Genomic DNA, 14953 nt, shown 5'->3' on the forward strand with positions numbered 1-14953 from the left:
GTTAGTTTAATTTGGATGAATGGTCAACACCTTGCTTTCTAAATGCCAGGGCATTGCCCATAGCAAGAGAGGGCAGTTAGTTTAATTTGGATGAATGGTCAACACCTTGCTTTCTAAATGCCAGGGCATTGCCCATAGCAAGAGACGGCAGTTAGTTTAATTTGGATGAATGGTCAACACCTTGCTTTCTAAATGCCAGGGCATTGCCCATAGCAAGAGAGGGCAGTTAGTTTAATTTGGATGAATGGTCAACACCTTGCTTTCTAAATGCCAGGGCATTGCCCATAGCAAGAGACGGCAGTTAGTTTAATTTGGATGAATGGTCAACACCTTGCTTTCTAAATGCCAGGGCATTGCCCATAGCAAGAGAGGGCAGTTAGTTTAATTTGGATGAATGGTCAACACCTTGCTTTCTAAATGCCAGGGCATTGCCCATAGCAAGAGACGGCAGTTAGTTTAATTTGGATGAATGGTCAACACCTTGCTTTCTAAATGCCAGCATTGCCCATAGCAAGAGAGGGCAGTTAGTTTAATTTGGATGAATGGTCAACACCTTGCTTTCTAAATGCCAGGGCATTGCCCATAGCAAGAGAGGGCAATTAGTTTAATTTGGATGAATGGTCAACACATTGCTTTCTGAATGCCAGGGCATTGCCCATAGCAAGAGAGGGCAGTTAGTTTAATTTGGATGAATGGTCAACACATTGCTTTCTGAATGCCAGGGCATTGCCCATAGCGAGAGAGGGCAGTTAGTTCAACATATCATATGCTCATGGTGCAGGACTGTTGCAGTTGTTGATTCTTCTTTCTGATGGATGACTTGGTGCACCAGGCTGGTGTCTTTGCTCAGACGGATAGTTATTGTAGGAGCTACATGTGTTTAGAAATCAAATCAGCCTTCATCAGACAGGGTCCCCACTGAGAACCTTGACACTGAATTTGGCCACTCTCAGATGGCCATTCCTACCCATTTTCCATAAATCTTCTTGGACAGGTTTTTTCATGCCTACTAAGGGGAGTTTTGGCATTTAACTGTTCTAAATGCTACTCTCCAGGCATTGCATGAAAATAAATTACTATGAAAGACTCCCAAGGAGGAAAAGTATTCTTCATTTGTAGATAAACTGTCAAATTCTGTAACTCCAAGGAATTTGAAAAACAAGATAGCTGTTCTTCAATTGCCTTATGAATAAGCAGGAGTAAAATTCTCATAAATTAATGACACAATTATTTCTCATCCAGTTGAGACGAGTTAGTGCTTGTCGGTAAATGAATGAACGAACTGTGGAGAATGTCTGAGACATTAATGTATGTACAAACCACTGGGAATCCTTTTAAAGTGCAGATTCTGATTTAGTTGGTCTGGGGTGGGGCCAGAAAGCCTGTGTTTCTAATAAGCTCCCCATGAGGGACCACACTTTCGGTATAAAAGACCTAGAGACTGAGCCCATTAAAATTAATCAAAACCAGCCATATATTAGCAACAACATGTGTTTATTTTGATGCTAGATGACGGTTTAGCATCTTATGTTAACATATGTCCCTTCGTCAGCTGCTTCACAAATGGTGTGACTTCCACCTTTACTTTCCCCCACCTCTAGACCTCCCAACACACAATGACTGCCCTAATCCTTTCCTACAATGAGGCACATTTCACTGTGAGAAGATCAAGATCATCTAGACATCCTCTCTTGTTTTCCCTTCTTCCCACCAGCAAAATCAGCATCCAGTAAGAGCTCAAATAATTTCTTTATCTTTTCAGAAATCACTGCTCATTTTCCATGTGTACAAAACCTGTGGATCTAGCATCTAGTGCCCTGGGAAGGATTGAGAAAAGAGAAGGAAGATGGCTTTCAGGGGACCTATGTTGCAATGGACAGGAATCTTATGTCACTGTGGTTTCCTCATCCGCACGTATTGGTGTAATAGCCAGTTAACAGTCATGTATTGATCTGCAACTTAATTTTTTTTTTTTTAAGTAGGCTCTCTGGAGATCAACATGGGGCTCAAACTCACGACCCTGAGATCAAGACCTGAGCTGAGATCAAGAGTCGGACACTAAACCGGCTGAGCCCCCCACCTAAGCTCATTCAGGTTGCTGGCCTGAGGTCCCCGTTTCCTGCTGGCTGTGCCCTGGGGCTGCACTTAGCCCCCAAAGGCCTCCCTTCAGTCCCAGGACAGGACCCTCTGTCTCACACTAGCAACGGCCCTTCAAATATCACACTGGCCCCACGCAGATAATTCAGGATCATCTCCCTATTTTAATTCAACTGATTAGTAACATTAACTGCATCTGCAAAATCCCTTTGTAGCAGTACTAAATTAGTGTGTGATTGAATCATCAGGGCACGGGAGTCTGGGAGGGGGGCACCTTGAGAACTCTGCTTATCATATCCTCATTTTTCAAATGCAGTTCAGTATGATTTACATTACTCGTGCAAAATACAACAAAAACGTGGCAAACACTTGCAACCAATTTAACTCCAGACAATAGGGAGAGATAATAATGTGAAATGATGATTTTAATGATGATTAGCTCTGTGCTAATGAATTCCAGTGTTTCTCAGGGTTGGAGAACTGCACACCATATGTGTTGTCACCGAATTTGAAATAACATTCTAGATGTTTATAATACCTATATTTTAAAAGCAGTTTACAGACAGTTATTCAATTCAATTTGCAATTTTGGGGGTAATTCTTACAGACACAGTGACAGCATAACTGTTAAATGTCTGAGAACAGATGTGGGAGGCTGTCCCTTGAGAGGACTTTGGTGCTTTGGACTAGCGCTTGGGTCCAAAGCCAGGTTCTACGCCTACTAGTCATGTGGACCTCAGGCCCATTCTTTAATTTCTCTGTGCTTGGGTTTTCCCATCTGTAAAAAATAATTACCCCAACCTTATGCCTTGGTGTTAGAATCAAATGAGGAGATCATGATTAGATTACTTAGTATAGGAAGATGAGAAGTACCTAGATGGCACCAAGTGCCAGGTAGGAACTCAATGGACACCAACATCTGAGTAAACACAATTCTCAGTCTTACGAGCAACAGTACAGAAGCAGAGCTCAGACGTCCTCTTCGAGGACACTGGGCTGTCCACTGGGCACCCCTGCTTCCCACCAGGCAGCGCATCGTCCGTGCACTCTGTCCTACATGTGCTTTATGGTCACGTCTACAGGTCCGTGCCATCCTGTAGGACATCTGCTCTTACGGAAATGACAAATTTTGCTACTCTGATTTGTACTAACACAGTATTACACTGCTTCCTTTGGAAAATACTTTCCAAAGGAGGCTAAAAACTACAATTTCCCAAGGAAAAATTTGAGAGCCTTTATAGCAGATAAACTCCTGCAGAAGAGACAGCTACAGCTTAACATTTCGAAAGGAAATGTTTCAATCAAGCAACGTTTCTAAAGAGCAGAAAACATCTTTCCTGTGAGGAATGATAGCCTCAAGGATCTCAAATTTCTCTTTCAACAATTTAAATTTCAGATGAGCCACTGTGCATGTGACATGCCTGGAGTACTTTATAGCTAGTATTAATAATGCATTAGAGTATTAATTTTCTTTTAACTATGTTATTTAAAGGACTTGCTCCACGCTTTAAGTGATTCATTTATTTAACTACACTTTTTTCCCCTGATTACATAAGGAACATGTAGGACATTTGAAGAAAATAAAAAGCAGATAGAAGAAAATAGAAACCTGTATCCTACCTATTTTTTAAACCACCCTGGAGCATTTTAAAAATATTTTGGGGGGCACCTGGGTGGCTCAGGTGGGAAGCGTCTGCCTTTGGCTCAGGTCATGATTTCCAGGTCTTGGGATCGAGCCCTGCACTGGGCTCCCTGCTCAGTGAGGAGTCTGTTTCTCCCTCTCCCTCTGCCTCTCCCCCTGCTCATGTGCGCGCTCTCTCTCTGTCTCTGTCTCAAATGAATAAATAAAATCTTTTTAAAAAATATTTTTGAAGTTAGCAGATACAGTTTTAGATTTATAATAATTCACTTAAAATCACTTTGGGGAGAACACAGTTACAGGCATCCCATATGGTGTTGTATGACTCTTTTAAAAATTAATTTGAGTATGCTCCTAGAAAAAAGTGTGTTTATGCACTGCCCACTGGAAATGGAGACTAACACTGCAGCGTAGGAAAAGTGGGTTGTATCTGTATCAGAATTACCACTGACTCGTTTTATAAATTTAACACCATCACATTTCCTTGGATCTCTTTATATCTAATTTTTTCTCCTTATAAATTAAAAAGACAGGTCTAGGTGATGTTTTAGTTGAGTTATAAGGTTTCATTATTCTATAAATGCCCGTCCATTTTTCCAAGTGCATTTGAATCTGAAACCTAGAAAAAGAAAATGAACCTTTTTATGGCATTGCTACAACAGACATTTATATTCAGTATCAGCTTTGGGACGCCTGGGTGGTTCAGTCAGTTAAGCATCCGGGTTCAGCTCAGGTCATGATCCTGGCTTTCTGGGATGGAAGCCCGCATGGGGGTTCCTTGCTCAGCAGAGAGCCTACTCCTCCCTCTCCCTTTGCCCCTCCCCCGCTTATGTTTTTTGTCTCTCTCCCTCAAATAAATAAATAAAATCTTTTAAAAAAGCGAATCACTTTTGTACATTCATGTCTGACTTTAAAAGAACACACCCAGTTCTTCTCACCTGATAAGATTAACATTGGTTGATTAAAAAAAAAAAAAGGCAATCCCAGTAAAACAAAGTTAGTCTCCCAGCACTGAATTTCCATGTTACAGATGACAGATCTGAAGGCTAGAAAGGTCAAGTCACACCGCTTGGGACAGAAGCGCCTCTTAGGCGCACTGGCACAGCTTATGAGGAAAATGACGCAACAACAGAAGGAGAAGCTTCCGGCAATAGCTTCTCAAACCTCGTTTTCCATCATGTACGTACAGTGCGTGGAGGCTGCTCACGAGTGTTTCCACTAGACTGGCGTGTGGTTTATGAGGAACTCCAGTGATATCACAGAACGATGTCTCATGAAATTACTGCAGAGAACGAGAAAGTCTCAGCTCCAGGACCAAAACCAATTTTCTCTGTGGCTTTCGGTACGTTGATTAACCTTTCTGTGTTTCCTTTCCCTCATCTTTGTTATTGCAAAACATTCCCCACCACAAGCTACATGGGGAGGGAGGCTGTCGTGGAGATGAGGTGAGAACACAGGAAGTGTCTGAAAACAACAAATGTAAGATGATGATGACATTCTAACTGGAAAGGGAAGGAGAAGGGGAGTCGATGCAGAAAAGAACGGGCCTCTAGGTCCTCACCCACACAATGAGACAATCGGGATCTTATTTACTCGTCCCTTCATCCATTAAGTTCAAAGACAAAGAAGTGTTCTGTTGACTCACAACAAAACATTTGTAACATGACTGTGTCTTCAAAACAGAGAACGCTATAAAATACACAGGGGCTAAGTTCTTGGTTAATGGAGCAGACCGGCAGGTAAGGAGATTGGCCGTGTCTCTTTTGTTGGCACCATGGGACGTTTTTAGAGCGTTGGTTTTCACCAAGTGTGTAATGTAATACCACCAGACTTCTGTTATTTCTTGAAATGCATAAATTATTTGGTGTTGACATGAATCACTTGTTATACACTCATTTTCATATTTTTAGTGATCCAAAAATATTGCATTAGAAATTCAAGCACATGAACCGTTGAGCGTGTGAGAAATATTCATTAAAAAATTGAGAACAGTGAAGATACAGGATTCTCAAAATTATTGCTACTCCAAGTTCAGTGGCAGAGAACTCAAGTTATCAGTAGATGGGACAACATCCAAAGGATTTACACAGTGTAACTGAGCCCAGATTCTTGAAAAAACATGTTCATTTTGTACACCTACAAAATTTAGGAAAAAGATAACCATTCCTGTATTCCTACAAAATTACTGACTGTATTGTTGTTCATTTGATTTCTTAAACTCTTCTAATCTTTGGATGGTTAAGGGCTTTTGTGGATATATATGTCATATATAGTTGTCTTCTATGTTATCGAATCAGTGGGTTAAGAAAGACAAAACAGCCACGTTGCACTTCCAGTCCCGCGTTGAGACCCACGCCCTGGGACCTACGCTTGTACAGCAGCACCTCCAGTTGGACTGCCTGTAGAGACGAGTATCTTCTATACCCCGCTCTGTGCAACACGATCGCCACTAGCCTCACGGGATACGGAACCTTGGAAATGCAGTCCGATTTGAGTTGAGGAGTTGAACTGCAGGATTTGACTTGTTCAAATTTTATTTAGGATTTCAGCACCTATATTCATGAGTAATACTGGCCTATAGTTCCCTGGTAGTTTATCTTTGTTCAGTTCATATTATTTCAGCCTCATAAATGAGTTGGATAGCTTTCCACCTTTTCCTAAGTTGTACAAAAATGTATATAATGCAGGAATTACATATTCTTTAAAGGCTTAATAGGTTTTTTGTTTACAATTTTTTCCAAAATTAATTATTTCTTTTATTTGGTTGGGTCTCAGGTGATTTGGGCTTCTATTATTGATTTCTAATCTTATTATATTGGAATTTATTGAAATGTCCTTTTTAAGGTTTATACATGCACAGCTTTTTGATGGCCCTATATATACTTGAGAAGATGTGTCTTTCCAATATCTCAGGTTCAAAGTTCTATTTATACATATCTACCAGCTTGTTAAAAGTGATAGTCAAATTCTTTAAATCTTTGCTTTTCCTTTTATCTACTATATCTACTGATTTTTGGGGAGCTGGGGGGCAGAGAGGCAGAGGGAGAGGGAGAATCTCAAGCAGGCTCCAGGCCAGTGCAGAGCCTGACATGGGGTTCGATCTCACAACCCCGAAATCATGACCTGAGCCGAAATCAAGAATCAGACACTAACTGACTGAGCTACCCAGGTGCCCCTCTATCTACTGATTTTTGAGAAAGAGCCTGATAATTTTTAATATTGCTTCAATCGCTTTATATGCATTTTTGTGATTTTTAAATTGTAAGTTACCTCAAATCCTTTTAGAATAGGAAGAATCTGGTTAATAAACAAACCTACAGTGTCATCTTCTGTGAGTTTAAACAAAGATCAGAGGCATTTCTTTCTCCTTTTCCATAGTCCACAGATCACTTAACCAAACATGCTCCTCTATGTTCATCCAAGAACACCAGACAATGGTGGAAGGGACACAAAACTGCACAGACAAGGAAGTGACTCGGGAAATGGCAGAGGAGGTCAACCATGGTCTTTTTCTTCTATGATATTTGTATACATTAAAACTACTGAAAAGGAATATCACATGGAGAATGTAATGAAGGTACTTAACATCCTGCTTGTTGTTAATGCATGTATAGTCCTTCCATTTGGCAGGTCGGTCTAAAAGTACAAGCATTACCCACTAATAATATACAGTTAAATCTCTGTCTCACTCACGTGCAGTTAGGGGCGGTGGCCACGTCTTTATATTCCTACATACCACGTACACACTGTGGGCTTAACCCCTGTGGGAACTACACTTCGATTAAATTATGTATTCTGAACGAGGAGAAATAATACCTGGATTTCTTACGATAAACATGAAAAGCGACTACCTCACACCAGTCTGTAGATGCATCGGGATTGTTGCAGAGTTTCCTGTAAAAGCATTTCACATCTTGATTCTTCACTTCTGGACCAAACAGTTCCCGCACGGCCGCATAAAACTTGTCATAATCGATCACATCTGCATCGTAACAAAGTGCAAGGACATTGTGACCAAACTCCAACGTCTCTGTTGTGTGCTCAGCTCCTTTTCCTATCTTCTAACCTATTTCCTTATTTCAACCTATTAAAACCAGATTATGCTGCATTTTAAGGTTCTTTAAATTAGAAGGATAACTAGGCCCCTGACTAAAACATTACTTAGAAGAAAATATTTTACTTTGGTCTTTAGTTCTTCTTCCACAGCTTACGCTTCAACTGTTTTAGGAGTTTTGTTCAGGAATACAAACATAAGAAAGTGGATTACTTCTTTCCTATTGTGAAAGGTTTTACCAATCAGGAGTGTCTGCTAGAGCTCATCTCAGGTGGAAGAGAGGGGAGCAAAGAGCAATTCTCGATCAGTTCTTCGACAGGACGCGAACACGTACACACACGCCACCTTGAATATCGATTTTGCCAAATTTGGGGATTCACTTGGGAGCTACTACTGAGTCTAAAGACAAGAAGGAGTTAGACACAAAAATGCACTGTGGATTTGTTATGTGTGAGAACCGAGCTAGACACTGGGCTTAGGACTAAATAAACAAGTTCCCTCCCTCAGGGAGTTTACGTTCTAGTGGGAGAAACATAAAGTCAACATGGAAACAAACAAAATATTTACAGACTGTGACATGCAAGACTAATTACTGGAGATAGACATTGGATGAGTGGTTATCTGTGTATAAAGGGACTCCCTGGGGTGCTAGAAATGTCCTTTATCTGGGTCTGGCTGGTGGCTGCAGATATGTTTACACTGTCCACGTTTATCACGCTATACACTTAAGCTTAGCGTGTTCTCGAGGCTCTCCTGCATGTCATAACTCAGTAGCAAAGTCAACGTATAAAAGTATAAAGTACAAAGGTATGGAGTGAACCTAAGTACTAGGAGGAAACCAATAGGGCGCTGTGATAGCATTATCTATCTATCTATCAACGGTGTTGGGCAGCGACAGACTGCAGGAAAGCCTCTCTAAGGACATGGGTAAAAAAATTAAGCTAAGACCTGATAAGCAAAAACGATTCAGCCATGTGTAAAGCTAGACAAGAGCATTTTAGGCAGACGCCAGCAGACACAAAGACTCAGGCTGGACAGACTTTGGCATGTTTTAGGAGGGTCAGTGGGTATGGAATATAGTGAGGTCAGGGAAAGAGCTGTCAGGTGAGATTATCAAGAAGGAGGGTAAGGCTGCAGTCAGCAGTTTGCATTTTATTCTCAGCATGCGGGTAAGGTATTGCCTTAACTTTTTCTCAAAGCACACTGTCTGCTGGGAGGAGGTAAAGAGTGACAGCTATGAACTCAGCAAAAGTGCCTTAGTCCGGGTTTCAGATAGTGGGGGCTTGGCCAGAGCAATGCAGCCGACGTTCTCCACTTAGTTATTAATAACAACCCCTTTCGTTCTTGAAAATGTCCTCGGTTGGATGACATGGGATATAGGCACTGAGAGGTAGCACTGGACACGGCGAGATACGGTTGGAAGGAGAACGGCAAAGACTTGTCATGGATTGGAAGCTGTGGGGGGCGGGGGGGTGAGTGAACGACAGGCAGGATCCCAGAGCAGTGGTTCTCCTCCAGGGGAGGTTTTGCCCTCCGCCTCCCACAGGGACATTGGCAACGTCGTCTACAGACGATTTGGATCGTTAGAATTCGGGATGGGATGCTGCAGCATCTAGTACTTAGAGGACGGAGACGACCCCGACCATCCTACGAGGCACCCCCGCCCCACGTTCACACACACGGGAGAGATCATCCGGCCCTGAATGCCAGTAGTGCCCAAGCTGAGAAATCCTGTTCTAGATTAACACTCAGGTTTCTGGTTTCAAAACTCAGCACATCCTGGTGCCATTACCCAAAACAGGGGCAACTGAGGAAGGACCACGATTTCTGGGGAAAATAAAGGCATTCCCTCTTGGTCATATTAAATTTAAAATCCCTATGAGATATCCAAATGGATTAGCGGCTCTAAATTCACACCATTGTGAGTATAATGTGTCTCCATGTAAATGTGTCTTGTTGTAAATGCGGCTAGATGAGGATGACGAAACTTTTCTTTCCTGGGGTGATTTTAATTCTATCAGGTCTTGACAAGAAAATTAAAGAGGAATATTGCTCAGATGAATTCCTTGGATGAATTCCTTGACATCACTTTTGAGGTAGGCACTGTTACATTAAAGACATTCTCTCTAGTTCTTAGCTTCTTGTCTATAGTGAGAAATAGACCCTATTTTCTAGTATTTATGAATGAGTATGAATGTATACCAGTATTAAGTCTGATGAAAGTTAAGATTGTATTTCTCCCTCTCAGTCTTTCGGATCAGTCCCTCTGTCATAGAAGGAAACTTGGCAGTAATTAGTTCTTATCAAATCTATACTCTATATATAATAGATATATCTACTATACATTATGCTGTAATATAATACTCTATAAAATATCTATTACTATATATCTATTAAAATATACTCTTTCTGCATCAATACATACATACACATATATACTATGGAGGAAGGATGTTTTTCAATGTGGCTTTGTGACTGCAAGCTCTAAGTGAAGCAAGATTAATCTATTTGCCTAGGACACTTTTTTTTTTTTTGAAATAGGCTTCATGCCCATTGAACTCATGACCCTGAGATCAAGACCTGAGCTGAGATCAAGAGTTGGCTGCTTAACCGACTGAGCCACCCAGGCGCCCCTGCCAAGCGCACATTTCAGGAGGACTTCCTGGACATAAGACTGGGCTAGCCCTAGGGTTACAAAGCCTTCAAAGCACTCACAATGCAAGTGCTATGGAGAGAAGGGGCAGGAACACACACACATATGTTGGTTTCAGCAGGTCAAGGGAAATTCTCAAGATGGTCAGAAAGTGCATTAATGGTGCTAAGAATGGCTTTGCTTGGAGAAAGTTTTTACAAAAAGGTGACATTTGATTTGGTCTTAAAGGATGAGCAGTTTACAGGGACAAAAAAAGAGAGGAAAGGCACTCTACATTGGGGGAACAATACATGCAAAATCTGAGTTATTAGCAGTATGAGGTGCTCGGCAATGCTGAAAAGTTCCTAGTAGGGTAGAAAGTTCATGGAGGGAAGTTCCAGGAGCTGCGACTGGAAAGGCAGATTGAGGCATGGTTAGGAATAGCCCCAAATGCCAAGTTCACCTACATGGACTTTCAGCCAGGGATGTGGTAGTTCAGAAAAAATGTTTAAGGAATAACTCCTGGCAAGAAGGTGATTATATTGAATAGCTGTTGTAATAACCCAAGAGTAAGATTCCATGAAATAGTCAAAGGTTATAGCAAGGTATGTAGTTTAGGAGACTAGGTGGGTGGCATTTGTGCTTTAAGACTGAGAGAGAACACAGGCAGAGCTCAAAAAAAAAAAAAAGAGGCAAAGAAAGAATGAGAAAGGGGAAAACTAAGAGGAGAGGTGTGATGAGAGACACAGGAGGAGACAGTTTCTGGAAGCAGAGAAGCGAGCTAATGCAGTGAAAGAGCCCAGCAAGCTGGAGATGAAAACACCTGATTGAGTTTGGCAGCTGTATTGGGTGCTGGGTTACCTCGTAGGAGCATTTTCAGCAAAGCGATGAGAGAAGTCAGACTTGAGTAGATTGAAAATTAAGCGGTGACGCTGTGGGGAAATTTAGTGGAGAAGCAAAGAAAAGCATACAGTGGCAGCTTACAGGGAAGAGAAAGTCAAGGTTAGGACGTTTGGGTATATTTTTAGTTTGAGAGGACAAAGCCGATGGAGAGGAGATTTTGAAGTTGCTGCAGCAAAGTGATAGCCTTGGACAGAAGGACGGATGGATGAAATGACAGGTGCTGCTATGGGGAAACTCAGAAGTGGACGAAAGGGAGTTTGAGGGAATTCTTGTCTTTTGGTCTTGCGTTATCTTATGATGCTGGAAACCTGGCTGAGAGATGCTGAGATCCAGACAGTATTCAACAAAAGTGGTAAGGGTTTGGAAAATCAATTGGTGAACAGGCTGACTGAGGCAAAATAAAAGTTCTGTCTAGTGGTTTAGGAAGCTCAGCCAGGTTCACACTCATCTGAAAAGTCCACCTCAAAGCTCTGAGTATTAGCTCTCACACACAGAGGTTGAGTAACTGGGGCAGATGATTCTTCTCTTCCTGCCATCCTTTAACAAATAAGATGGGTAATAGCAATAATAGTAACATTTGTCTATTAGAATTGCCAAGAGAATCAATTAAATTATATTAAGGTGATTTCCAAATTCTTTTTTTCAAAGGTGATTTATAAATTCTTAACCACTATTCAAATAATACCAGCTTGTGTCTGACCACCCAAAGTCAACAACTGCACTCATTTGTGGCTGTACAGCCTGGCACGTTGAGAGGCTGGCTATGCCAACCCCTTCGCGGTTATATGGGCTCTACCTTTTTCTTTGTGACAATAGGCTTTGTTCCATTAGTCTTTTACTCTGCTGGTAAGCCTTATTTGTCACTGCTGTCCTCAGTGTCATCCACAATGCCCTGAAGCTGTCCCCTGGAGCCCTGACCATGGTGGTGTACTTCCCATTCTGTGTCAGTTTTTCTGCTATTAATATTCATGGCAGAGCACTGCCTATCTCATTCTCCTTACCTTGGCATGCTTGAAATCATTCCAGCCTAGAGACATGAGGAGACGCCGAGACAGTGAAGCAAAGTTGCAGAAAAAGCACTTTGCCCTGCTTATGAAAATCTTTATGGTCTCACCATACCCTTAAGTAAAGAGAGGGCAGGGTGGTTTCCATGGCTTGCTAATGATCACTGTGTACTACTGAGAGTCCCAGGTCACCAGCAAGCCATCGGACGTAGATCGCACAGAACAGCCCTTAGAGGTCACTTCATCCAAACTCTTAATTTTACATTTGAGATAATCACGGTTGAGAGATGTGAACAAAGCTTCCCCAGGACCACTTAGCTCTTTAGAGGCAGAGTCAGCACTCAGGTCCCCCATTTGATGTCTTTGCTATTAAGCTAACATTTCACAGTTCTAATCAACAAACCCAACTCAACTGCCCTTAATCATTGGTCTTACCTTCTTTTTGGATAAACAAGCCCGCCCTTTCGTCTCTTTTCTGGGCCGCTACATGTTCAACCAATTTTTCAAACCCCTTCAAGGCTGTCCTGAAATTGCTAATCTGAAGTGCAATGCTTAAACGCTTTTCCTTCCCGATATCCATAGGGACATAGGGAATCTCTTACTTCTGTGCAGAAAGAAATAGCACAAATTTGCCAACTTGAAAAATCTTCCAGTTGTTACAGTGCCTCCCTGCCGTCTCAATCTTTGTCCCAGGTTGCATTCCTTTGATCTTAAAATCTCATATCGTGGGTAGGAGTCAGAGTCGCCACTAGGACATTAGCAGAGAGGAACCCTGGCTTAGTCTAATGCATTTCATATAGGCAAGCATTTCAGTAAAAATCCTGACCTCATAATGTTACCAGTGTCTTTCATATGGTCCTCATTGCATCATAATATCTCTGTAACCGCCCTTTCCTTCATAAGGAGGGCGCTGATCTTTCTTTCCCCACAAACTGTGTGAGTGTATGTGTGAGTGTGTGTGTGCATTCCCTGGGAGGGAAGTAGAATGGGTGAAGGCCAGGGAAGGAAACTGGGCATTACTTTCTCTCCTCTGCATCTCCTCCAACCTCAAACCATTCGCCTTCCTCAAGATGCAGTGGAAAGTCAAGTTGACATTCACTCCAAAAACACTTCTAAAGATGAAAGTGTATTTCAGCATTTGTCATTTCTGTTCCCAAGAGGATATTTTTAGAGGTTGTAGGGAATAAAAAAGTTTCTTCTTCCTTTATACGCTGACCTTCCAATTAAAATAATAAAGTGAGGCGGGGATGGGAAAGGGGTAGTTTTTGATTGAGAAGAAAGTTCTTCAAAACGTCATTAGTTGAATACAGCACATAGTATGAATTTAGTCAATAATGTAATGATGTAGGATGGTGACAGATGGCCCTACACTTATCCTGGTGAACACCGAGTAAAGTACAGAATTGTCCAGTCACCATGATGTGCATCTGAAACTAGCACAACAGTGTATGTCAACTGTCCTTCAACAACAACAACAGCAACAACAACCACCCTGACCAGTACTGCTCAAGCTATCAAGGTCATGAGAAATAAGGAATGTCTGAGAAACCATCACAGCCAAGAGAAGCCGAAGGAGATTTGATTACTCAGTGTAATGTCGTATCCTGGTTGGGATCCTGGAACAGAGAAGGACATTAGGTAAAAACGAAGGCAATCTGATTAACCTGGGGTTTAAATTAATAGCAAAGTATCAATATTGGTTCATGAATTACAACAAATAAACCAAACTCACGTACGATGTTAAGAAGAGAAACTGGATGAGAAGGTATTATATGGGAACTGTCTGCACTATATTCTGTTTTCCTGTCAATCTAAAGCTGTTCTAATGGGGTGCCTTGATGGCTCAGTTGGAAGAGCACGTGACTCTTGATCTCCAGGTCATGAGTTTGAGCCCCGTATCTGATGTACAGATTATTAAAAAATAAAAAAATAAACGTAAAAAAATAAAATCTATTAAAAAAATAGGTGAAATGGTTTCCCTGAGCTAGTATAAAAAGATGATACAAAAGAAGGCATCCTAAAATCACTCCTGTCTCTTGGGTCTCGTTCCTGCAGCCTGGACTAATGCCATCTGTGTATCAGGGCCCAGCCGTCATACTGTTTTCCCCCTTTGCCATCATTTTGGGAATTCCCCTATCCTAGCTTTTATATCCTATGCCTTTCTTTCCAAAGGGTGAGTCCCTCATTTTGGTGGCTTATGTCCAGAAATAGTGCCTGGAAGATAAATTTTGATAGACCCTGCATGTTTGAAAGTATTCTTAATCTTCTCTTGCATTTGATTGCTCTTTGGGTGGGTTCAGAATTCTAGGTCGGAAATCACTTTTGTTTAATATTTTGAAGATATTACCCCATTGTCTTTTTGCTTCTCGTGTTGTTGTTATAAGAAATCTTTTTGAATCAGCTTCTGCTGCTAATCGTAAGCTGTCCTACCCCTGATCCTTTGCACCTAACCTGTTTTTAATCCCCCCCCCACACACACACACTCAGAAAGCTTATAAAGATCCGTTCTGTCCCAAGTGTATAAAACCACTACAACGAGTATTGGTGTGCATATCTATAGATATCTATATGTCTATAGAGGTCATTTAGACATATATATATAAAGAGAGAGACATGTCAATATG

The 14953-nt window shown here is 41.5% G+C and overlaps 1 protein-coding gene across 1 annotated transcript in view; it reads right to left on the reverse strand.

Moving 5' to 3' along the window:
- The window catches only part of WDR64 (WD repeat domain 64), a 119570-nt gene extending 106646 nt beyond the window's left edge, over positions 1-12924 (reverse strand). The window contains exons 1-2 of the mRNA XM_034666663.1: positions 12765-12924; positions 7588-7718 (exon numbers count right to left, since the gene is read on the reverse strand). Coding sequence (XP_034522554.1) covers positions 7588-7718; positions 12765-12909 — 276 coding nt within the window. The 5' untranslated portion in view covers positions 12910-12924. The remainder of the gene's footprint in view (positions 1-7587; positions 7719-12764) is intronic.
- Positions 12925-14953: the final 2029 nt, after the last annotated feature.

Source organism: Ailuropoda melanoleuca, chromosome 8, assembly GCF_002007445.2.
Source record: "Ailuropoda melanoleuca isolate Jingjing chromosome 8, ASM200744v2, whole genome shotgun sequence".
NCBI lineage: Eukaryota > Metazoa > Chordata > Mammalia > Carnivora > Ursidae > Ailuropoda > Ailuropoda melanoleuca.